General features: G+C 39.3%; 2 protein-coding genes across 3 annotated transcripts in view; both read left to right on the forward strand.

Moving 5' to 3' along the window:
- The window catches only part of tbc1d2b (TBC1 domain family, member 2B), a 34,262-nt gene extending 31,309 nt beyond the window's left edge, over positions 1-2,953 (forward strand). The window contains exon 13 of the mRNA XM_007228261.4: positions 55-2,953. Coding sequence (XP_007228323.3) covers positions 55-250 — 196 coding nt within the window. The 3' untranslated portion in view covers positions 251-2,953. The remainder of the gene's footprint in view (positions 1-54) is intronic.
- A 1,807-nt stretch (positions 2,954-4,760) lies between these two features.
- dapk2b (death-associated protein kinase 2b) overlaps positions 4,761-26,662 on the forward strand; it is a 59,229-nt gene continuing 37,327 nt past the window's right edge. The window contains exons 1-2 of one of the 2 annotated variants that reach the window (XM_015601364.3): positions 4,761-5,093; positions 11,443-11,629. In XM_015601364.3, coding sequence (XP_015456850.1) covers positions 11,553-11,629 — 77 coding nt within the window. In that variant the 5' untranslated portion in view covers positions 4,761-5,093; positions 11,443-11,552. The remainder of the gene's footprint in view (positions 5,094-11,442; positions 11,630-26,662) is intronic. The other variant, XM_007228260.4, reaches the window with a different exon arrangement.

Genomic DNA, 26,662 nt, shown 5'->3' on the forward strand with positions numbered 1-26,662 from the left:
TAGAAATAACTGCATTTCAAAGTTAATATTTTCATTTGTATCTCTGTTCTTTAGGAAGCTGATGAATATGGCCTTTGTGGATATGAATCCCTTCCCCTTGAGGCAGATCCAGAATCGGCGCACCTTTCACCTGGAGAAAGTCCGTCTGGAGCTCACCGAGTTGGAGGCCATTCGTCAGACATTCTTACGAGAGAGAGAGACATCTCAAAACGGACGTACACTTATCAGTGACGATGAGGAGGACAACTGAATGGGCACCAATCAGATAATCTGCCAATCAGCGCCTTAATTTTACAGTTGCTTTATACAATGCATTTTACATTTTTTTTCCTTTTTACGTTTATTGTAAATGTTATGGGGAGAATTTTCTCTTCTGCTCTGAAAACAGTGGCTTGCATGAACCAAAGAACATGAAGCAGCCATTCATTCCTGAATTTATTGTCATCTTTAGGTCTTTTTTTTTTTTTTTTTTTTTTAACAGTTTTTTTTTTTTTCTTACAAATCAGTATTAACATCCACATCAGTGTATTGGCTTTATGTGTTTGTATGTGTGTATGTATGTACGCATTCAGGTACCTTCATACTGTATCATGCAGGGCATGCAGTTCTGGTACACCAGCATTGCATGTTGTTTATTCCAAATAAGCAGATATGGTTTACTGCAAATTCTTGTATACATGGTTCAGAATATGTTTAATGTGCCTTGTTTACTTTTTATACGGAATGGCTAAAATAGCACTGTGTATTAAGTTGAATGAATAATGTTGTACTTGTGAAATATTTCAGGTTTTGCTCATGCAAATATCATATCCTTCATTCATCTGTCCCTGTTTCTGTATTCTGAGGCACTTATATCACTTTAGATTAGGGACCTACTCTCTTGGGACATATTTTACTTTAGGGAAGCTCACGATGCTACAGTATGTAAAACAAGTGGAGCAGTCAGGACTCCTGTCCTCATGCACATGAAGTGTCTGAATGAAGAAAAGTCCTGTCTTCAGTAATGAGGTGGCACTTAGCTGCTGGAAACAGATATTGGACAATGCATATCATGCAGTCTGTCAGACCCAGCTGCTTATTTTCTGCTTGAGTGGCATTCCTTTGTTAGCGATCTGCTGCATTTGGACTAGTTTGAGTCCTCGAGTGTCAGGATTCCACCATTATATCCACTGCTGTTGGTGCCATGTGTGTTATCAGCGTGACACCCTGACATAGCTTTCTATCAGGACGATTAAGATAATTAACAGTTGTGGCCTAGAATTTCAGTTTATTGCTATGAATGTGGTCTCAGTTAAAAAAAAAATATATATATATATATATTTTTTTTTCTTTTATAAAATTTATCAAGTTTAAAATGTGAGTGCAAACTTATGTTTTGGTACATTACTCATGGAAGAAAAGCTGCTGTTGTCACACAAAGACCTGGTTTCTCAATGTTTAGTGATAATTTGAGTCTGGCAGTAAAATGTTTTCTTTTTTTATAGTGTTAAAATTTGATGTTGAACAGACTAATAGAAATGCTTCAAAATGGTTAGATCAAGTCTTTTAACAATTTCTTGAAATGTATTGAAAATAGGCATCCACCGGCAAATTAAGTTATTTGTCAGAAAAAGGCAAAAAAAAAATCTTTGGATGTTTGGAAGAATTGAAAAATTAGGCTGTTTAATTTCTGTAATATTTTTTTTCGTAAATATATGTACAAAAAAAACAAAAAAAAATGTATTTTCTGTGTAGCCCAACATTTGATTTTGTTCAGTGAAAATAATTATTGAAAAAAAAAAAAAACACTTTCAGTGTTAGGCCAAATAATTCATTCTGAGCAGTGACCTTTACTTTGAAAAAGAAAGACAAAAGCACATTTAAATGCATTTGTTAAGTTTATGAAGTGACTAAAAAGTGGCCAAATATGTTCAGGTTTCGGCTAAGAATGTTCATTTCTGAGCTTTTGATCATATTTTCGATGTGCATAAGTTTTTTGTGTGACTGCAACTACAGTATGTGGTTTTTTTTTTTTAGTTGTTGTGCAGGGAGCAGCAGTACTGTTTGTAATAATAATCTGTAATCTAACTTTGATCATGTGCAATGCTGATTAGCATTCCATCTATTATGCATGTTTCTTGCTTTCAGATTAGCTTTTAATGCTTCAGAAAATGGAATTGAAATGCAAGGGTCCATTTGATGAGGGACATGGAATGTTAAACAGTTTTGGACTTTAATTGTGCAAATTACATTGCATTTTGTGACCTGGTGTGTTTAGTTGTATTGGGAATACAGCATTCCCAGTCTATGTTTGTGTCCAGACACATCAACATGTCTTTGTTTACTTTTTAATTACGGTTTAATCATTTTTTCCTTTTTACACCAGAAACCTTCTTTAAAGCCTGTGGATTTCTGGCTTATGTACGAACAGTTCTTATTTACACGTCCCCTCAATTGACTAATAATCCAAAACTGTGAATTTTCTCATTGAGAGCTGGTCTTTCAAATATGTACAACAAAAATGTGTTCAGATCTTAAGTCTAAATCAATGTACTTGTGATTAGTGCTGTAATACATACACTTCATTGCTGCATTCCCATCACTGCAATATTTACTTTTCTGAAGGGTGTCCCTTTGACATTTGCTTAATGCAACTGTAAATTCTGTATCTATGCTTTTGCATATCTCTCTATATATGAACTGCATGCAGATCTTTGTTTATTATGTAACGTATTTTTTTCAGCATTATCTAGCTCTATTTTTTTCTGCGTTTAAATGAATAAGCTAGCATATAAATTTGCATTGCTCACCAATGCACCGATGCAACATGTAATGCCTCTATTCTTGTATGTCGTACGTCATTTATAAATCATGTAATACATTGAATTTGACCAAAATTTTGTACTTGTTCATGGTGTAATCATCAATCACTTCACTTAAGTGGCATGATCGTCCAATAAATTGCCTTTGCATACAGCTGTGTAGTTTCACTTGTGTTGGTAAAGATGTGGATCTCATTGGAGGAAAGGAAGTCCGTGCAGAAAGTGCCCTTCTGTGTTTGTCAGGAAATTTAAAATTGGTCGGGGTTACAGAGAAACAATACACAAGGCTCACCTTAAGTTCCTTCCGTGTTTTCTTGATTAATGTATTCATGATGCCTGTGTTGAAGTTTTCTGGGTCACTGGTTTGAGGAATTTATCAAGAGCATTCTTTATTCATACATTATTAGTAAATCCGTCTTCAAAACCATTTTTCTGAGTTTTCATGTGTTTTATGCTCCAGTCCTTTTCTTCTCCTGCAGGGGGCAATATTGACATATTGGAGATGGTGCTTAAAAAGTCCTTTTACAATGTTTCATCGTGCTGGATGGTTTAATACCCTGCCAGTTTATTGCTATCCTGGTAACGTATGATTACACTACATTTTTCATATTCGTTTCTGTTTTAATTTTTTTTAGACTATGTAATAATTATTAATTTAATAATTATATTATTATATAGTACAGTTTATAATTTAATTCAACAATGTAACCACTAGCTTACTTTAGTAACTTGAATGGATATAGCAATTGAAACTGTGAGAAAAATAAACGTCACTGTCTTTTTTTTTTTTTAAGTTTATTTTTAGTGTTGTCAGCGTTAACACAAACAATTGATCTGGACACTTTAACCCATTTAATTTTTTAACCCAAATCATTTTTGTTACCTAGATTTTTTTTAAAACAACTTTTTTTTTATCCCATTTTTAATTTGGAAGGCTAATTACCCAGCTAACAGAGGCCTGTGCTAACCGACATTACATTTACAGTGGGGTTGGGTTAGATTCGCTGTAAAAAATAGTTTTACTATTTGTTACATGTTGCTTATTTTTGTGCTTGTGCCCCATTTAAAGTTGTAAGCTTCCTAGAGTGTCTGATTTTACATAATCTAAATATAATGCTCTTACACTTGTAACTTACAGTTGCTTGTTGTTTCTATTTTTTTCCCCATGTTCTACCCAATGTACACAGCCAATTATCCAACCCACTTATTAGGATTCCCCCTTGTACCTTGTGCTGATCGACATCACCCTTTGGAGTGATGTGGAGAGGGAGCAAGGCCAATTGTGCTCTCTCAGGACTTCGGTAGCTGATGGCAAGCTACGTGAATGGGATTCGAACCGGCGATCTTCTGATCATAGTGGCAGCCCTTAGCCTGCTGGACCACTAATTTATGCATGATTAATGAGTATAATATTGTTGTAATTGGCTCCGAGTGGTCCAGCGGTCTAAAGCGCTGCCACTATGAGCGGGAGGTCGCAGGTTCATACCCCCGCTCATGCAGCTTTGCCATCAAGCTGCCGGCGCTCAGAGGGAGCAAAAATGGCCCTGCTCCCTCCGGGTGGGTAGATGGCGCTCTCTCCTCACATCACTCCTACTGTGATGTCTGCAGCACAGGGCGTCTGTGAGCTGATGTATCAGAACCGAGTCGCTGCGCTGGCTGCTCTGCAATGCTGCATCAGCAGCAGCTCGAAAAGAAGCTATGGCTGACTTCACATGTATCAGAGGAAGCATGTGTTAGTCTTCACCCTCCTGGTGTGTGGGGCATTACTAGTGATAGGGGGAGTCCTAATGAGTGGGTTGGGTAATTGGTTGTGTAAATTGGGGAGAAAATGGGAAAAATTAGAAAGAAAAAAAAAAAAATATATATATATATATATATATAATTTTGTTGTTGTTGTTGTTGTAATTAATACATTACTACTACTGTATTATATTATTAATATAACTCCACTTCATAGTGGAGCCAATCTAACATTATTTTTTATTTATATTTAAATCAACCAATCACCAGGTGTGATTAATTGCGATGAAACAGAGAATACCTCTATCATTAGTAGTTTTATTCTAGTTATTTTAGTTCCCACTAGTTATTATAGGGCAGAGTAGCCAGCAGGGCGCGCGCGAGCTGACAGCACGAGCGCGTGCGTGTGTAATATAAGTCAGTCAGTCAGAAGCGCGAGCGGAGCGACCACCGTCCCGGCGCGCGGACAGAGAGCAGCTTCAGCAGCCCAGCAGCCACACTGTCCACTGATAGAGAAGAGCCAGAACCTTCAAACACACCCAGAGGAGTCAGGTAAGACCGCTGAACCCTTATCTAAACACACAGACAGCAGTGTTTTAGAGTGTTAGAGTGAAGTTCTCACACTGAGTTTGTTAAACTCGTTACCAACTAACTAACTAACTAAACCTGCTGCTGCTGCTGCTGCTGTGAGAGAGAGAGTCTGACTGTAGACACAGAGCCGAGAGATGTTAAGAGAGAGAGCTCTAAACACACGAATATTATAACCGCAAAACTGACCAGTAGAACCTCAGCATACAGAGAGGAGTAAACTCCAAGAGTTTACCTTCAGCTGAGCTCAGCTGTGGTCACTGCCTGAAAGGTAAACACTCAGCCCAGGTTAGGTTATCAGAGCGCTGCCCTACAGGTGACTGAACAGCTGCTATACAACACCAGCTATACAACTGTTGTTCCCTCAGAACTTTGTATTATAACTGTATTTAAAGTGCTGCAAAACTGCCACTTTAGTGAAAAACGGGGCAATGTATCATAAATAATAATGCACCGATACCACTTTCCCCCTTCTGATACCAATACCGATACAAACTTTTATATCTACTATTACATCTACTAGCTGTACTTATAGCTGTACTTATAGTACTTATAACTATATATATATATATATATATATATATATATATATATATTTTTTTTTTTTGTAAACCCAGTGTTCTGTATGACAAATAAGATGTAATAAAGAAGTTAATCTGTCAATCAATTAAAACAACTTATGAATCTGCTATTAAAAGTGAGATTAATCACACTTTTCTTTCTTAACACTGAAACTTTTAATAAAGGATATTTAAATGTAACGTAAAAGAATCAGTTTAAGATAATCACAAGAATGTTAGATAATCACAGTAAGATTTGATTCATATTCAAATGTGTTTGTTTAGTTTTATTGGTTCAACTTTGAGCACAGTTTGTTCTTTGTGAACTGTGTTTAAGTATCAGTTGAATTGAAAGAATGTCAACATCAATACAAAATATAAAAAAATAAAATAAAGAAGGAATTAACTCAAGGACAGCATCCCTAAATCATTAAGGATTCACAATTATGTCAGAATTTAACCAATATCCGCTGATAATTCCCTTTTTTTGTTTTAGAATCATTGGCATAGACCATTTTGGCCACTATTTCAGACTGTTATTTGCTGACGTATTTATTGTATGCTGGAAAAGGACCAAGTGACGCTGGCTGCGCTGCTACAGTTGGCTGAAACTGGCCACACTACTTTAATATTCACTGCTTTAAGCCTATTTTCATTTATTTTTATTAGTTTCAACAGATCTATTATTTTATTTAAAGTGACAGTCCGTATTATTTTGTTTCTAAACTGAAAGCAGAAGCATTTATGAGTGGAGAAGGGATAAAATATTGTGTTTAATGGTACCAGTGTGCTGTAACGACCATCTCTGCTAAGGCTAATTTATTAACTCTGAAAACTGGGGTGTTGGGTAGCTTTTTTCGGGAATTCTTCTGGCCATGTCACGCGTCTTTACATACTTACGTCACATGTAAAACCTGGCTTAGGTTTTACTGAAAGCAAGCGGCTGGGTGAGCAATGGAGACTTCAGAAGGGGAAACTCAGAGCTCAGTAGCTAATTCACTCATAGTAAAAACAAAGAAACGAGCTCTCTCTCTCTGACTAAACATAACCTGGAATCAGATGCATCCGCTCTGAAAGGAGAGCGCCCAGTTCTCACACCCGCCCAGTTTAAAACGATTCTTCCACAGGTTCGCTGCAATTACCCATTCTCACCAAACAGGGACCTAAATCCCAGACTTACGGACATCAGCCTTAACATGTTATTTAACCTGGGTTTAAAGCTGTGACCAGTCTGTGTAAGGACCAGTTAGCTACAGGTAAAACCAAAAAATGTGAAACCAAACAATGTGAAAACAAAATTTTTAGTTGGTTGAAAGCTACAATGCAAGGCACATGCATGATAAATTTGTATTCTGTAGTCATGCCAGTGTGTATAGTCTCTCTGTAAGTTATACATGTGCATATTGGTATCAGCAGTAGGGCTGGACCCGAATATTCGGGTATTCGGATATTCGTTCGTTGAGTAGGTATTCGGTTTTTAATTTTGGTATTCGGATATTCGTTTTTTTTCTCCTTTCCAGAGTTCCACCTCACTCTAACCACTTCTGTTTTCGCGGGTCCCGTCAGAATATCTTGCGCGCGGGACAGAACTGAACTGTTATTGGCTGGAGCGGGAGTTTAATCCAGACGATGCGGGAGCAAATTAATAAATAGTTAAGAAAACTGTAATAATTGTAAAAAAAAAAAAAAAACTAAAGAAAACTCTCAACGCGCAGGATGGACCGACACACACACGCACACACCGATGGTGTTTGGACTGGGGTAAGGAACGGGACCGCACTATGTGGCGGGCGGGCGCGGGATTAAAAGAAGCAATTTTTTTGCGGAGCGGTAACGAGGCAGAAACGCGGGAGCGTGGAAGAGTGGGTTTAAAAATCAGTCTCGCGCAGACCTCTATTATACATGATAAAAAAAAAATGCAGGCTCTTCGAAACTGATTTATATAATAAAACGTAAGGGGTAATGTGGCAACAGTAGGGGCTAAATCGGTTACAAAAGCCTGGCCTACAAAAATGATGTCTGAACGAATTTCCTCTACTCTAATATAATTTAACATGGTTTAAAATATAAAATAATTTCTAAACAAACGAAATATTTAATATTGAGCTTATAGCCCAAGTGCAAAAATACAAAATCAGTAATATCACAATATCACAGTAAAAGCACAATCCTTTAACCGAAATAGACCAAGTACAGTTTACAATGACTGTCCTCTAATATAATTACCAATGTTTAAGAATATAAAATACTTCCTGAACAAACGTTTTTTTTTTGTTTGTTTTTTTAAGCAAATAGCCTAAGTGTGAAAACACAAACAGCAATTTACTGGGCTGGCTTGCGCAGCGGAGAAACCGTGCAGCAGCAGCCTCCTAGCCTGCTTACGCAGCGGATAAGCCGCGTGTGGGGCAGCAGAAATTCCGGGATGAAAACACAAAGAAATTTGAGCTAAAAACACAGAAAAAATATGGGGGATAAAAACAACAAAAATCCGGGGTGAATATGTCTCGTCGGTCAGAGCAAATTGAACATTTTAGTGGATTAAAGGGGCCGTGATTTGCTTTTTTTTATTTATTTTTTTTACCTCTTTTTTTAAAAACGAATATTCGAATATTCGCTTCGAATCAGTGCCGAATATCCGGAGCTCAAAAAACGCTATTCGGGCCAGCCCTAATCAGCAGACATATAGCAGATATATATCAGTACAGCATTTACTAGGTGAGTAACTGAACAATATTTAAAAGTAACTGAAAAGTGCCACAATGCATTAACAGGTGCAAATAGGGAAGCGTGATAATCCGAAACTGCGGATGTGCTGCTGGATTCAGTCAAGCGTGATCTAGTGATGCACATGTGTGTAAGTAACTTCTTTATGGCATCAGTGCTCTCTGTTGCCAGTACTGATACTGATGCTATATCCATATCGAATATCAATATATTCAATACTGTCCAATAAAAGACATACAAAATAACAATATCATAATGTCTCTTCTGCTGCACAGGTTACCATTTATGTGCGATTTAATCTTTTTTTTTTTTTTTTTTTCGAGCAGAAATTATTTGATGGTTTGAATATTGTGTGGTAGAAACATTGCAGTTAAAGGAGCATTCTTTGTTTTTTTTATAAAAAATATAATTTATTTAGACACACTGCTAGATAGGTACTATTTAAATATACAGAATGTTGTGTTTTGGTGCATTTCTTGTAACTGGGATGGTTTTACATATCATCAAGAGTATGACTTCAGTACATTTTAGTTAAGGAACATATTCTTACTATATGCCTTTGCAGTAGTTGTTTCCTCCTTTCATGAGACACAGTTGGACCTAAAGGATCAAATTTGCCGTAGTTGCTGTGCTAATTAATTAATTTACACTTACAAATGGTCATGCAGTAAATTAACACTAACAGTGTTGTTTTAATAATGGCTAATTGTTAAACTATTAATCAATGTCTTCCTTTTTCAAAAAGTGTTAATTTTGTACCAGGCTAAATGAAGGGGATAGGGAAATATATCATACTGCCACCTAGATTTGTGGTCACAGCTCAAAATGAAGGGAGTAGTAATCTGAAGAAGTTGGAGATGTTTTGAAGTTGAAATTCGTGCTGGACATGACTAAGACAGAAAAACCTGTTGTATTTACTCATATTGAAGGAAGGAAGTTCCTCTCCACTTCCTTCCCCCAACCGCTAACGTGTTTGGTAACTGTGTTTAGTAACATTTTACAGAGGGACAGCATGGGCTAGAAACACATACATACATACATACAAGTTTTTTAACTGTATACTCAAAGTGAGTAGTCACTCACAAGGACTTTCAGTTAAGGGTTGCCTCTTAACAATAAGATAAAATCAAAACATTTTGTTATGTTTGTGTCACTGCCCTGGGTCTCCGTTTATAAATACTTACACCAAAAAGTGTCCAATTTAGAGATTAAATGTTAAATTAATGTAAAAAAAAATGTAAGTGGTAAGACTGACATTTACAAATGTTTATGTGGGTGTTGTGTGACATTACACATGCTGTCCTTTAGCAAAGTGTTGCCACTTAACCACTTAACACTTTCATTAATGTATATGTGGATGCAAAAATGGGGGAAAAATCTGCTTGTATAACAACTGACTGTATAAAAATCATTCATATAGGTTTTTGTTGTTTTTTAAGGCTTATGTAGTTGTTATGTACACTTGAAGCCCTACAGTAACAAGTTGTAAAAATCTCTTTTTAAAGCTGGTGTCCTCTCTGGTGAGAATGGGTAATTGCACAGTGCGTGCAGAAAAATAATTTTAAACTGGGTGGGTGTGATGCGGTCTCCTTTCAAAGCGAATGAATCCGATTCCAGGTTATGTTCAGTCAGAGAGAGAGAGCGCGCGCTCAGTCAGAAACTTCACTTCAACTACACACTTTTTTTTTTACTATGAGTGAATGAGCTACTGAGGTCGGAGTTTTCCCTTCTGAAGTCTCCATTGCTCCACCAGCTGCTCGCGTTCAGTAAAACTGAGCCGGATCCTCTTTTAGTGGATGTACATGTGATGTAAGTACGTAAAGATGTGTGACGTGGCCAGAAGAAGGGTTTCCATGACCAATCAGCTACAGCTAAGCTTTATGTCACCAAGCTTAATGCAATGCATACTTTTGGCAATATAGTGTATTTATGTTATGGCTGCAACGCTTATTTGACGTAATCGACAGTCAAGTCAGCTCTAAAAATTTTCGTTGCAGAATTTAATTGTTGACACATTGTTAATGTGTGATAGAGCAAGAGAGAGAGCTCATCTGAGAGGAAAAAAAGGGCAAGAGAGAAAGACACGCATACATAGTGAGAGAGTGACAAATCTTTAAAGGTTCATAGGCACAAACAACCATTATAACAACTAACAGTTTTAAAAAATGCTTTTCTAAATATGTTTATGTTGGTTGAGCCCCAAGACATTTATAACGGATTGTTCCAAGAAGTTGTCTGTACACTGTAAGAGATGAAATTACATTAAATTAATATGAAGAACTGGCTCATATGATTTTTTACGTAGGCGTGTAGGTGTTTGTGTTGGACAAAACAACATTCAGGGCGACTAGATCTTATATAAAAAAGCATTTACAAATGTTTATGTAGGCTTTCGTCACTTAACATAAAAGGCTTACATAAGGGTCACATGGCATTATGCATGCTAAACACAGTTAAAAACACAGGTTTGCACTGTATATTATGTGTAAAAAAACTTCACACACAGATTTTTTTGTGGTTAAATTTAGTTTCACCGCCCTGTGTCTTCCCTTTTTGAGCTCTACGCAGACAGGCTCACTTAGTTTTGGTGATCCTGATAAGTTCTTTATCCTGCTTAGTGCCCCAGACTGGAGTTTAGTGCTGGTCTTTGAGGTGCTGAGACAAATCTATTCTGCTAATTTCCTTGCAGCAGCAGAGCTAGCGTCTCAGTCAGCTTTTTTTGTCGGCTGCTTTTCTGTAGATCTGGAAATGGCAGACTAATGATGCAACTTGTTTTAAGAACTGTTTTTATTTGTTTTTGCAAGTATTTTTATGCTCCCCAAAGACTGCATTGACATATTTGGCCAAAGACTCACAAATCTGCAGTGAGATCATTAAGTAACATGACACCTGAGATTCACTCTCTGTCCGATGTGCAGGAATGCAGACAGCATGCTGAAACATGTGCTTAATATGTGAGTAGAACTTCCCTGTTCTGAGCTCTTGAAATGCAGCAGAAGTGTCATGCCTAAATGCATTTCTTTTCACAGCATCTCGTGAGGACTCGTGCGCTGCTGCTGCCCTGAGGGTGGATATTCCCACTGGACCCGCAGACCTGCTTCAGTGTTGAACTTTTATAAAGACACAATCACCATCATCAATGAGGACACTGGGCATGGCTGTGTTCAAGCAACAGAAAGTGGAGGATTTTTATGAAATTGGAGAGGAGCTCGGAAAGTGAGTAACAGGATCAACTGTCGTGGGATTAGCTACAACTGTTGCACCACAACAAGTGGAGTTATGTGCGTGAGCATATGTGTGTGTGTTGTCATTAAGAACATCTATCACAGTGCATGCTTTATAGACGGTCCTCCAGAGTGTGTTCAAAGGCGCTGGCTAACAGATGGTTTGATGATGTGTAACTAGTGTGAGAAAGGGAACAAGGGCTGCGGTGGGGTTTGCAGCCATAGCTGGAATAACTAAGAAGATAGGCACTGTACAGATTTGTTGCCTCTGCACAACAACACACCCTTAAGTGGTTGTTTTTGGTTGTTCTTAGAATGTACATTGTCCTAAACTGTATGTGCAAAAAAGGACAGACTGTATGGGGCTGGGCACTAATTGGACATCGATTTGTATCACAATAGAAAATGTGTCAATGAAGCTTTTATGATTTTTAAAATCATTTTTGATATTTCAGTATCACTCAGAACCCACCTAAAGCCCACATTGATGAGCCGGCAACTACATGCCGGTTTTCTGAGCTTCATGACTACCAGGACCAAAGTAATCTACAGATATGTTATATGTAGTTTTACATATATTTTTACCATGTCTCCCAGCTATTGCTAAATAAATTCTGAGCAGGATTATTTGCTGATGACACTGCACTGCACATATATCTTTTTACTAACTAAAATGACAAAAATAGCACTTGGATAAGTAACTTTAATCTGATTCACTGTGCGCTACTGTTTTTGTCAAAGTAACTACGCCATTACTGGTTACCAGCCTTAGTAACCAGAGTTAACAGCACCCCAGATAAGAACCCACTCAAATGCTTCACCGTTTTTTGTTAACACTTTTAGGTTTATTACATGATTTCTTATGTGTTCCTACAAAAATGGGAAAAAAGTCTGTATATCATCCAGTATTAAGTCTTTATAGTTTTAAGTCATCTGCAGAATCCACTGTGAGGGATAGAACTTAATAGACTGTGTCACAAAACCACTCCCTTTTATTTTTCAACACTTTTGGCAGTTGTAGCTCAGAATGTTCAGAACACTCTCTTAAAAATCCGCCCCAACAGGCGATCCCAGCTTTCATCACTAACCTGACGAATATTAACTGTAATAACACAAGCCTGAGTATCTGTTCAGCAGGGGGAAGTTATAAATCCATTTAGAAAGGAAGTGGAGTTACATTGTTTAACGCTTGTTAGCTTACAGGAAAGGTGTAGCCTTACTCCCAGGTGCTTAGCCCATCCCTCAGGCCTTTTTTAAAGGCTATGAGTAGCTGAGAGGCACCGAGAGGGCTGATACAGGAGTAGCTCCGCCTATATAAATACGAATCATAACTCAGAACAATTAGCAAAATATGAGTCTTAGATCAGCAAAATAGATCACTGGACTGACGTTTTATCACAATGAGACTAATACCTTATACTGTAACACATGCTATGGCTAAGCAGGTCAAATAAGGAGACATGGCCTGTGGCTAACAGGTGGATGTTTGTTATTGTTTTGAATATAGAAAAGGAGAACGCCCACCATCTGCTTGTCAAGCTTTGTTTCACACTCAGTGTTCTCTAGGATGTTAATAGATGTCATTGTGACAGGGTCATTATATCAAGTTAGATTTTTTAAAAGGTCAACTGAAAAAAATATTTCAGATATACACTCAGTTTTTCCTCTTTGAAATATACTTAAGATTTAATATTTTAGGTGATAGATCAACAGAAAGTAGCACTTTTTTTAATGTTAAGAAAATAAAAATCGGAAAAGTGTGACATGCAGAAGTATTCAACCCCCAATATCAATACTTAGTAGAGCCACCCTGCCCTTCGGTTACAGCTTCTTGTATTTTATGGTATGTCTCTACCAGCTTTTGCCCATTCTTTTTCGGAAAATTACTCAAGCTCAGCCAGGTTGCTGTCTGTGAACAGCAATTTTTAACAAACTTTCTTTCAACAATGTTTTTTTTCTGCCACTCTTCCATAAAGGTCAAATTTATCGAGTGCACAACTTATAGTTCTCCTGTAAATACATTCTCCCATCTGAGCTGTGGATTTCTGCAGCTCCTCCAGAGTGACCATGGGCCTAATGGCTGTTTTACTGACCAGTGCTCTCCTTGCTCAATCTGCCATTTGGGTGGACAGCCATGTCTTGGTAGATTTGCAGTTGTAGAATACTTTTTCCATGTTTGGATGATGGATTAAACAGTATTCCTTGGGATGTTCAAAGTGTGGGATATGTTTTAATAACCTAACCCAGATTTAAACTTCTCCACAACTTTATCTTTGACCTTTCTCGGAGTTTCGTGGTTTTTATGCTGTTTGTTCACTAGTGTTCTCTAACAAACCACTGAGGCCCTCACAAAACAGGTATTTTTATACTGAGACTAAATTATACACAGCTGGACTCTTTTAATTAATTAAGGGACTTCCACTTCACAATTATGTGCTACTTGAGTCTATCATTAAAAAAATCTCAATTAAATACATACAAATTTCTGTTTGTATGGTGACGAAATGTGAAAAAGTTTAAGGGATATGAATACTTTTGCAAGCCACTGTTTGTCATGCCAAATGTCATGGGATAGCTTGAATTGAGTGATACTGGCCACTAAGTGAACAATGGTCTGCGTGCTTATGATGAGGTTACCTGAATTAAGAGGGACTGAGGAGGGCCTGCAGTGACAATTTGATTGCATTCAGCGACAAAAGTGTTGGTGAGGTAAAACTTCAACGTGTACTGTATAAATGCCCTCACAACGCTCAAAGCTCAGTGCTGTTAAGATGTGAACTCGCTAAAGTCAGTGTGCACCTGCCTCTTAAAGGGAATGGCAAGAGTTACACTGGTTTATTTTCATTATGCCCAAAACATACTCATGATTATTTAGAATTAGTTGATGCCTTTTGCACATTTTTTTGCGTTTCATACCAAGGACACACCAACACGTCATAAATCCAGCTGCGCAATTTCCAGTTGAACGCCCATAGTGTATAATAGGCTTGTCCATGTATCAGACTTTCATAATTCAACTATAAGGCAAATACAGTTCCATTACAGTGTACCCTTAATACAGAGTTTATTTTTATTACAAAATATATTATCAGCTCTCAGTCAAGAGATTGACTGAAAAACGTCTTTGAGCATTTGTTCCACCTTTATTAAAGCAAGCACTCTAGCTGGCATGTCCTCTACATGTTTGTACAAATGCCTCTGTGCAGAGCAGAGATGAGCAGATCTGAGCCACCCAAGAGTCGTCTGAACATGTGATGGGATAAGATCTGAACAATTTGTGCTAAGGCCTAAACATGGTCGATATAACATTTAGAAATTCTTGTTCTATGAAATTCAGAACTTTGCAAAACTCTCTGTGCTTTATTGCCAGTTTTGAAAATATAAATCCAGATGTTCTATGTAAGCACTAACTTCCTAACCCCACTGTACATCAGTACAGCTGGTTTGTGTCAATAATGCTCAGTGGAGAAAAGCATTCAGGGTTTGAAGCACGTTATAAAATCCAGGGTCGAGTGTTTCTCTGGTGGAAATTAACATTGTTCACAAACACTTGTCACTTAAGTGAAAGAGGAAACAGTATGTATGTGGTTTGACAGAATCACTGAACCATCTGTGATGTACCACAGCCAAGCAGCTACATGCTAGAGAGGAGGTGGGGGAGGTAGAAATGGAAAAGCATAGCAGTATAGAAAAGATAAGGCATACAGAAAACTAGGCAGGTGAGGTAATTAGCCGTACCTACGTCCTCTTAGATGTCCTACTTTTTCACTGGGTGGTGTTCCATGTGGGTGGGGAGGGGGATACATGTCATGTCATGGCATGAATCACTCTCCAGCGTTACAGGGGGCGAGCGAGACCTTACACAATTGTTCCCTGATGGCGAAGGCTGCCTGCCGACAGGCTTTTATACGGAGTCTTTCTAAAGAGACTGCACTCAGTTTCCATTGTGTGCTGCACTACAGCTCACTCTGTTGGTAAACCACCTTTGAGATGTTGCTTTGATGTATTGTCCGCCCACACAGCACTCCACTGACCACCAGAATATACATCATCGCTTCACCACTTGCAGTCTCAGAGCAACATACAGACTGTGGGGAACCGTTTGTACTGTATCTTGAATGACAATTATAGATATGGCTTCACTGCACACTGCAGCCTGCAATGGGTTTCTCAATAATAACTAGGCTAAAATAATGAATACTGTATCCTACAAATACAGCAAAAACTGTTTGTATTTTGGCTGATTAAAGAATTTCTGTTTTAAGTGAACTTCCTGTTTATGGTTGATCACAGATATTTAGCCCACCAGAAGTGTGAGAAAAAAACTAAACCTACGAACCTGTGGTTTATTGACAGGAGGAAGTGAGATGAAAGACAGATTATTAATAGGCGTCAGTGACATTCAGCAGTTTAAAACTGTATTAATGCCTGGATTCAAGTTCCGCATGTTCTTGAGGTTGAGAAGTTCTTATCACACAGTAGCATTCAAGCGTTTGGAATCTTAAGTATAAAACATATTCTGTTTTTTTTTACAAAATAATTCCACATGTGTTCCTGTATAGCTTTAATGTGTTTAATATTAAATTTACGATGTAGTAAACAAAGAAAGTAAACACATTAAATAAGAAGAGGTGTGTACAAACTTTTGATTTCTACTGTAGTTTACAGGAGCCGTATTGCAAATTGTCAATGATTTAAAATGTAATGATATCAGAAATGCACTATGTGTATTCAATATTAGAGAAAAATACATGATATTGGGCAGAAATAATCTGTCTCTTGTAGATATGTCGAAGATAGTGGATAATGCAAATTTTCCTTTTGTATCAAGCAGCAAGAAAGCTTTTAAAATAGTGATTTAAAATTAAACAAGATATGCACGTCCTGTAAAGTGAGTATTGTGCATTTTCACATTTCGATAACAATCCTAAAACAATATATTGTGCAGCCTGAGTCTTGAGTATCAGGATTATATCTGAATAAGGCTAAATCACATAATATGCCAGTGTAAACGCACCAGAGACAAATTTAGATCTAAGATCTGGTCACTCAGATCAGCTCAGGAGATGCCTGAAACCCTTTTGAATCACATTATAGCAGTGTGAATATATCCATTACGCAAAGACATACACAGCAAACCAAACCCCTCCCAGTACCCCCAAAACTCCTCCCCCACGCAGTATACCACTGCTGAGTTGATTGTTCTCATCAGTCATTTTCTTGTTAGCGTGGACTGCTGAAACTGTTGTCTTCCTGATTCCATAAAAGAACCATGTTTTTAAACCAATTTTACTGTTTTTCCAAATGTATGTTGACCTCCCGTCTAATGAATGGATTCAGCATCTAAGCTACTTTTAAGCTACTCCAGCTACTCTTGATACACATGTGCAAATGCACACAAAAAGCTTGTCTAGAGCCTTTAATACTATCAATTACTGTCAAAAGAATGGGACTCTCTGGAGCAGATAAACATGAGACACCATGCTTAATACCTTTTTGTTTAGCACCCCAAAACTAAGCTGTGGAGCACTGGAACTGTTTTTTGGGGATGAGATGGGGTGATGCTCCTCCTACATCCTACAATTATTATTTCTCTTGTTACTGATTTCAAGCAAATCATGACACACATCTAGTCAAAATCCTTTCCTGGACAGTAGAGACAGTCATTTCAACAAAAGCATGAAAAACTTATTTTTAATACCCTTAAACATTTCTGAGGAAACAGTGTTTAAATGTTAAAAGTGTCCCGATACTTTTGTCCATAAAAGCTTATTATACAGGCATCTATTTCTATTCCAAATTGTCTTATGTAAGCAAAAGTGGATCTTTTATGGCATCCCTCAAATAACCATTGTACCATCATTATTTTTTAAGAGTACATTACATCTAATTTATGGCACATTAATTAGTGGAATTTCTGTATTAACCAGGTCTGCTAATACACACTACATTCCCAGACCAACAAGCCTGTGGTTGCCATATCACTGTATGTATTTAATACTGTTGTACATTTTCAGGTTACACGCTATAAATGTATATTGGATGTCCTGTTTGTTCATTGAAGATTGTGAAAGTGTTTGTTGAAGTGGAGGACAGGTGCTATAGATCCCTGATGAAGCCTCCTCCTCGTTTTTCACCCAGGTGGAATTCATGGCATGCCTGTGGCCCAGGCTGTAATTACACCTGTTATTTACAGCTAACAGAGGGACAGATGCATGTAGTCTGTTTGATAGTTTTGGAAAATCGCTGTGAAGTAATTGCTGGTCTTGGTGTTGATTTGATGGACCAGAATGTTTATTTATAGCAAAGTAGTACAGCGGGATCTATCCAGACCACGGAGAACATTCCGTGAGTTCTTCGCCCCACACATTCGGGCTTTCTCTACAGAACTGCCTAAGAGTGGGCTTTCAAAGGTTAGACCAGGCGAAGTCTGTGTGTCTATAAATGATATTTCTTTATAGAACAACTTCAAGGTTCAGGGCGCTGAGGCATTATGGGTGGAATATTAAGCAGCTGCTGAAGGCGGTGAGGAAGGAGTACAGTTTGATTTCTGTACACAGTAATGTGAAGTACATCAGCGTGGGAGGGATAATGATGTGTGTGGGTTGATCGCCCCTCACCGGAAAGTCTAGTGCCTCAGCAGCGATGACAGCCATAGCAAAATGATGATTTAGTCTGTATTGATCATGTTTGAGACGTGTTATAACATAATGCAGCATATGCACCTACTACACAGTTAAAACGTACACTTACTACGTGTGTAACAGGTAGCCTTAATAAGTCAAGGGTATCATAAAAGTGTTTATTCTGCTGTTGTTGGAGGAACTGTCTCAACTCTCCAGGGAAGTGAGATCAGGTAAGGTCATGTTGGATGATCATTACCTCACCTCATCTCCAGCTCACCAACTCATCCCAAAATACTAGATAGAGTGCCATCATTTCAGAAAACACAGTTCCACAGTTCCACAGCTCAATACTACACTGAAAAAAATGATGAGTAAATTTAACTTTAAAAAAGTTTGCAACTTTCTGCTTTTCCTTTTTTTAAAGTAAATTCAATTTCAGATAAATTTAAGTAACTTCAACTCAGTTTCAAGACATACATGTTACATAGAGTAAATAAGTGAACTTGTAATATTGTATAAATTAGGTAATTGTAATTAAGTAAAGGTTACTAAAAAAAAGGATTGATTCTGCAAAAATAAAGTAAAGTTTATTAAAAGAAATAATTGAAACCAAGTTGAAGTTACTTAAATTTATCTAAAATTAAATTTACTTAAAAAAAGCAAATGCAGAAAGTTGCAAAACTTTTTAAAAATACATTTTACTCATCATTTTTCTCAGTGTAGGGGGTGTTATCTCCCTTATATACTTTTTATATCCCTACACCTAGCATTAGGATTGGTGGCATGCTTGTCATGAAACAAAAAGGCCTTAAGACATTGAATCTACACATTGTACTATTGTCATATTGTGGTTATCTTAATATTACAGGGAAACTACTTACATTTGTGGATTTCTTTGATCACTTGTGCCGCCATCTTGCCATCTTCTAAATGTGACTTTACTGTTCCAAGCTGTTCTCAAACCTTGGAGAAATTAAATGCTGTTAAATCTTTGTTGTAAAGATGTCTTTTAGTCAGTATTTCAATATTATTTTCAGTATAAATTGATCATGAAGTGCTACCTCAGGGAACAACTTGGGAATACACACACCTGTATAAAATAGTGAGGTGCTATCTTGTGAGTGAGGTTGAACTCTGGCCAGCATGCGTATGGCAAGGAGACATGAATTTCATAATCTGAGAGAGGTTCCAGGTGGATAGGACATTTCTGAAGAAGAGTGCATTACCACCCACAGTGAACAGTGCAGTAGGTTGTAATTATTGTGGCTGGTGACATCTGGCTAGTATAGTCCATTCAAACAGACAGTTGACATATAAGATGCCCCACACACATATCCCACAGTCCAGTGCAGCATTCTTTAGCTTCCTTGGGGCACAATGCCCCATATCCCATAGCAAATAACATTTGTCTTGTCATTGTGGCTTTTGTGTGTCGCTGTGTATCATACCCACATATTAAAGATGAAGTTTCCATGCTGGTGACGGAGAGTAGGTCCAGCAGTGTGCAGTGTACAGTTATACAGCTAAGTGTCATGGTGTTCCCTCAGGGTGTTGTTGAGCTGTGAATTTGAATATTGGGCTGGCGCCACTCGGTCAAACACACAGGGCTTCAGCATGACTAATAACCAGCAGCTGTTGGGAGTGGAAAGTCCAGTGAGATCTGGAGCTGTCAGAGCTACAGTCGGGCTTAGAGCAAAGTCAGCCAGAGCGCCCGCTATGGGAGGACTCGTCCCTCTCCAGCCTCTCTGTTAGCCCACATCTCCAACAAAGCATTTGTAGAGAGATTCCCAACTGCCTTAGATATGGGAGGAGGTGTTAGCGTCTAGGTCAATCGGTTGAAACATATTTACGATGTACAGTTTAAACTGCTTGGTTTTCATTACAAGAATGTATGGTATAGAGGGTGATTGATTGGTTCTGGCTGTTGCTTTTGGCCTCAGTTGCTTTTCTTAGACAAGCTTGAAAGAACTAATTGTCTTCTTTATTTGCGCTCTCTAGAGGATCGTTGTTTTCCTGCTAATTCCCACCTCTGTTACAAAGAGTCAGTTTGCTTCATATCTTTCTTTGTATGAGCTATTTGTTCCTGTGTTGGGTTTTAAATCAGCCCAGCTGGCAAAATACTTAAGAGTGGTCTCTGGAGTAGTTCTGTAGACATAATAGATGCAGAGAACGTTTGAGAAGTTCACTTGTTCTGACCCCCCCAGGTTTGTGATTTCCCAAGACTTGGTGAGAGAAAGCCGGCCCTAAGGCTGCACATTCCAGCCAAGCCTGTTTTGGTTTGATGCGCTTTGCTTGTGTGCCTTATCTATTTTTTCCCAGCTCTCTATGCACTGTATGGAAAGAGAGAAGGACAGCAGGGACAGCCCCACCCCGGGTGGAGCCCACTAAATGTTTGTTGCTGTGAACTAAACCTGGCATCCCTTTTACAGGATGATTTGAGGGTAAATAAGACTAGAGTGTTCACTCCGGACCCTGTCCACGGTGATTTAATAATTAAGTTAGAGAGTAAATTGTTTTATTTAGTTGCAGCATTGGTCCAAAGGCACTTAAGGATTCCTTTCCTTGTTTTTACTATGGCTTCAGGGAAAAATGATGTCGGAGAAAGAATTCTGTGTTGCAAACTTAAAAGCACTGTTTATGTTCTTCATCTAAGCAGAAACAGCTTTTATAATGACACTATGTCATTCAGGCACGGACAAGCCAAAGCAAAATTTACATTTTTGTGTGACCCTGTGATTGACAACCTCAAAACATAAGCAGAAAGAAATCCTCAGATTAGCAGTAATGGAAGCCAGGCAAAGTGTAAGCTAACTAAAACGTGTAAGAGGGTCAGTGACATATAAGGATTTTCAATATGACATTTTTTAAAATCATAAAAATTAGAGTTTCTTTTCAAATAGTTTAAATATTAAAAATGTTGTGTTGATCTTACAAAATTTTATGTGCTGCAACCATGATTTAGTATTGCCGAGTGTTTGCATTATGTGTTGAGTTTTTTCTAGATAAATATGATCTCATTTTTATAATTTAATGACATAGGTGTTTTCTTAAGTGTACTTAACAGACATATTTTTTATTTAAATCAAATGAAACTGAGAGAAAGTTTTAAAAAATACTATCAGTTTAAGTATGCTACATCAGTGATTAATTTGTTAGTCACAGAAATAAGATTATTATTTTAATAAAATATATTATAGTCATTGATATTTAGGTTGCACCATGTGGTATTTTGAAATTTTAAAGAAGACATATTATACCTCTTTTTACACAAGTTATAGTAGTTCTTTGGGCTATACAAAACATGTTCATAAATGTCTTGCACAAAATCACTCTCACATAAAGAGATTTCACCAGCTCTATATTTTTGCCTGTTTCAGTCCTTTTCAGAATGAGCCTTTTAAAGGCTCTGTCATTTTTATGCAAATAAGCTGTAGCTGTTAGTGTTAGCTTGTGTTAATGACAAAACAATAACAAGTTAGTATGCTTAAATTTCGTTATTTGAAAGAATTTACATCTCCCTCATCTTCTGATTAGCCACCATCCCTACATTAAATTAGATCTACTGGCTAATCCTGCTGTGTTGACAGGTGAGGGGTGGTGTCAGGGTGGTGACGTCACAATGAGGGAGCCTTCCAAACAGTTAATAGAAGCATATGATTGCTGACACCAAACTTTTTCAGCTGATTTACAGAAAAGTATGTGTTTTGGGGCTTGGCGTGTTTATAGGTGCAGTGGAAATACAAAAGTGAAAAAGTACAAAAAGTGAGTTTTCCTCAATATGTCCCCTTTAAATTACAGAAAAGTACATTTTTTGACTACTTGTGTGATATATACAGCACATATACAGGAGAGATACTACATATATATGTCAGAATTATATGCATTTAAAACTTGTTCTTTACTGCAAATAATGCAGTCAGACAGGCGTCACATCATTGACCCAAGAGGTTAATTCAGCCCCCCTCTCAGAGCTTCCAGACTCTTTCCTCCTCTCCATCACCACACTATCACCCAAAACAGGGCTGTCGGAGTGGAGTGGAGTGGGGCAGCGGCTGGTTTAAAATTAACCTAGCTGCTCTCCTGATAGCACACAGAGCCTTACAGCCTATCACAGCCTTTAAGAAGACCTCTCTGTGGGGCCTCATGTCAAAGACAGGAAATAACTGACCATAATCATCCTCTAATCATCTGTTCCCTCTGTTAATCCTCTGTGTCACAGCATGTTGGGCACTGGCAGCCATGGGACAGTGGTATGCTAATATAATAAGTGGTGAAAATACTTTGTAAAGGAGAACCTGTACCTGTGAAAAATGACTGAATCTCTGAGTAGCTTTTTTTTCTATATATGGTTACTGGTGTGATTGTAATTTGTAGTCAGTTAGTGTACATCCAGTCTGTGTCAAAGTTTGGGCACCCTTGACCTAATTTATCTTTTTATTTAAGAAGTAGGAAACAGAGTTTCTGCAGCTAGACAAAAGGCAAACCTACAATTTCTGGGTTCAGAATCATTCCCGTTTACAGAAATAGTGCAATATATGCTGTGTCAGTTTTTACATTTTGTTGTGCTTTTTAAAATCTCAACGGTACAGTTTATTGCCTGTAGAGTTTACTATTAAAACCCATTAGGCACACAACATGTAAAGCTGATGTACGCTAGAATATCCAATATACCATAATGCAATGCAGTGGTGTTGTGTTAGTCGTCCTTACAGTGGCACAGACAAATATTGTTTGTTGAGTAACAATTTACTTGGATGGTCCATTTGACGATGCTCAACTGACATTCAACTAACCTTCAACTGCATGTCTATTAAATGCAACTAAACTGAAGGGTAAAAGTATATAATTCTTTATTGAATGTAACCCTACATCCAACTCTAACCCAAACTCTAGTCTTAACATTTTAGAATTGGGTTTAGAGTTAGATTTAAAGTTTAGATTAGGGTTAGGGTTAAGTGTAGGGTTAGATTTTAGGGTTGATTAAGGGTTAAGGTTAGGGTTAAGTGTAGGGTTAGATTGTAGGGTTGATTAAGGGTTAAGGTTAGGGTTAAGTGTAGGGTTAGATTTTAGGGTTGATTAAGGGTTAAGGTTAGGGTTAAGTGAAGGGTTAGATTTTAGGGTTGATTAAGGGTTAAGGTTAGGGTTAAGTGAAGGGTTAGATTTTAGGGTTGATTAAGGGTTAAGGTTAGGGTTAGGTGTAGAGTTATGTTCTATTTTGAGTCATTTACATTCAACAATTGGTTAAGTCTCAGTTAATAGACATTTAGTTTAATGAAAGTTGAATGTCAGTTAAGCATCAACGAGGCCATCATATGAACCATCCAAGTAAAGTGTTACCGTTTGTTGGTTGGTTGTTTCCTAGTAAGTTCACTATACAGCAAACTGGGACAATATTATCATAAATACTGTGATTTTCGGATACTCATTATATCACAAGCACTTATGATTCAATACAACTATTGATATTTTGTGCAATGTATTGACAATGTATTGCAAATCATAGTGATTAAATATATTACAATACCGATATTTGTCCCATTCCTAATAACAAATGTTTTTTTAACAAAAGCATTTGTTATTAGGAATGGGACAAATTTCGGTATTGAGTTAATGAGTGAAGCATTCTGAACACTGCTCATTAACTTATGTTACTTTCATAACATGAGAAACAGACTTAGTAACTCTCCCCCTTTGACAGAAGTCAGTTTGCTTTACTTGTTACAACTATAAAAAATGTTATGAATCATTCCTGTAAGGGCTAGTGCCAGATCGAGGCATCCTCCAGGGCATCGGAGGGCGCGCCAGCCCAGCGCCGAGGGTTGATTTGGCTAATTACCAACACCTGCTATGAACATCTTAAAAGCAGAGCCAACCAGCCACTCGGCGCTGGATCTTTGAAGCTCGTGAGAGCGAATCTATGCCCGTTTTTCGAGCGAGCCTCGGCTCTTTTTCTCTTGTCTTCCCTGCTATCTCTTTGGAGAGAGTATTGTTCGGCACACGCTGGCATACTCCTCCCGCATAAGTATCTTCCTCTATCCCTTTCCTCTCTCGAGAGAGAGTCTGCTGGAGATAGAGCTGTGTGCTCTCTCCTGTGTGTGTGTGTGTGTGTGTGTGTGTGTGTGTGTGTAGCAGCCGCGAGGCACGCGGTTTTGCTCACCTAGTCTCTCTCCCGCTGTTCCTCCCCTCTGTGGTGGAACAGCATTTAATCCAAAAGCACCTCAGTTCAGTTTGTTTTCTTTGGAAGCCATTTTGTTTAGTTAATCCTTCACCTCATCTCATAAGAGGTAGCCGTAGCTTCCACGGCGAGCCTTGTTTACAATTCTCCCCTTCTCTTTCACTCACGCTAGGCGTGAGGTTTTGTTTTCCGCCCGTTTTCACTCTCCGCCCGTTTTCGTGGCTCCGCCCCTTTCGGCGGAGGCTCTTTAAAAGGCGATTAAAGCGGCCGCATCCCAATCCGCTCGCTGGTGCAGCGGTTAGAGCACTGGGCTGCGACCGCGACAGCCTGAGTTCGATCCCCGCGTGGAGCGGGGTTTAATAATAATAATAATTGTGTATATATATATCTATATATATATATATATATATATATAAAATATTATTATTAAATATTAATATATATATTTACGATTATATATTAATTCTTCTTCTTCTTATTATTATTATTATTATTATTCTTTCTCTTGGGTTTACCTGCTTTGAGATCTACTGCTCTGCACTTGGGTTCTAAAAACCTTCTGGGCTGGAGAGCTACTGCTCCCAACCCATTACAGAAAGATCCAGCCAAAACATGGATCCAGCAGAGCAGTTAGGTCTCGAGCAGGTAAAGGCCGCCCTGGGGAACCAGGGGGCAGCTATTGGGAGGCATGAACAGACCCTGCAGCAGATTCTAGACCAGCTGCAGTGGCTGGCTAATATGTTGGCACATAATCCACCACCTCCCACACAGCCAGCCCCCTGGAATCCTCAGAGGGAGTATGTTGTAGCTGAGCCAAGCAAAGCGCATCGGGTCGAGCCCTCACTACCGGCCCCTATGCGCTACAGTGGTGAACCAGGAGGCTGTAGGGGATTTCTCCTACAGTGCTCACTCGCTTTCGAGCTACAGCCTTCCCGCTTTCAGTCAGAGCGTGCTAAGGTGGCATACATTGTCTCCCTCCTCTCCGGAAGGGCGTTAGCGTGGGCTACCCCAGTGTGGGAACACCAGCCAGGAGTTTGCTCCACTGCTGCGCTGTTTGCGACCGCCCTTTCGCGGACATTTGATCTTCCGGTCCGAGGAGAGGAGGCAGGGACCCGCCTCCTTAACCTGCGTCAGGGTAAGAGGTCGGTGTCTGAGTATGCCATCGAGTTTCGTACGCTCTCGGCTGAAAGCGGGTGGAACTCCAGTGCTCTGGCTAGTGCATACCATCACGGGCTCAATGAGGATCTCAAGGATGAGCTTGCTCATCGCGACTCTCCAACATCGCTGGACAACCTCATTGAGCTCACCCAGAGGCTGGACAACCGCCTCAGGGAGAGGCGCAAGGTGTGGGCTTCTCATGGTCGTTCCTCGGGTGGTGGACAAGCCGGGAGGAACAAGAAACCACCTGACCATGGGGGCCGACCTATACAATTGGGACACACCCGCCTGCCAAGGCAGGAGCGAGATGCCCGTATGCGGGAGGGGAGGTGTCTCTATTGTGGGGTATCGGGGCACCAGCGCGCCGCCTGCCCTGAGTTACCATCTAAAGGCCGATGTTCATTAGGGGAGGTGAGACCCCTAATGAACCAACCAGGGTCCCCTCGAACGCAGGGGGTGTTCCTCAATGCCACACTTGTGTGGGGGGCTTCTGAGGTTCGCCTTCCTGCCTTCCTGGACTCAGGGGCAGCAGGGAACTTTTTGGATGCTGCCCTGGCCAAAAAGCTTGCCCTGCCGCTGGTCCCCCTACCCGAGCCCCTGCCTGTTGCGGCAATAGACGGGCGGTCACTGGAGCCAGGGGTGGTGTCCTTCCAAACACGCCCCCTCACGCTGCGAGTCGGGTCCCATTCCGAACAGATTGCGCTGTACATCATAAGCGCCCCCGACTTGCAGCTGATTTTGGGTTTCCCCTGGCTTCAGTGACACAACCCCCATGTCGACTGGCTGACCCGTTCGATGTTGGCATGGGGGCCAGCCTGTCGGTCCTCCTGTCTCCAGCCTCCCAGAGGTGAGGTCTCTGACTCCGGAGGGCCTGATCTGTCTCAGGTGCCAATGGAATACTTGGACCTCCGGGAGGTATTTAGCAAGAAGAAGGCCCAGATACTGCCCCCCCACCGCTCCTGCGATATCGCCATCGACCTTCTCCCTGGGGCTAGCCCCCCCAGGGGAAGGTTGTTCTCCATTTCGGGCCCAGAACGCAGAGCAATGGAGGAGTATATCCAGGAGG

Source organism: Astyanax mexicanus, chromosome 2 (genome assembly GCF_023375975.1).
Source record: "Astyanax mexicanus isolate ESR-SI-001 chromosome 2, AstMex3_surface, whole genome shotgun sequence".
Taxonomy (NCBI): Eukaryota; Metazoa; Chordata; class Actinopteri; order Characiformes; family Acestrorhamphidae; genus Astyanax; species Astyanax mexicanus.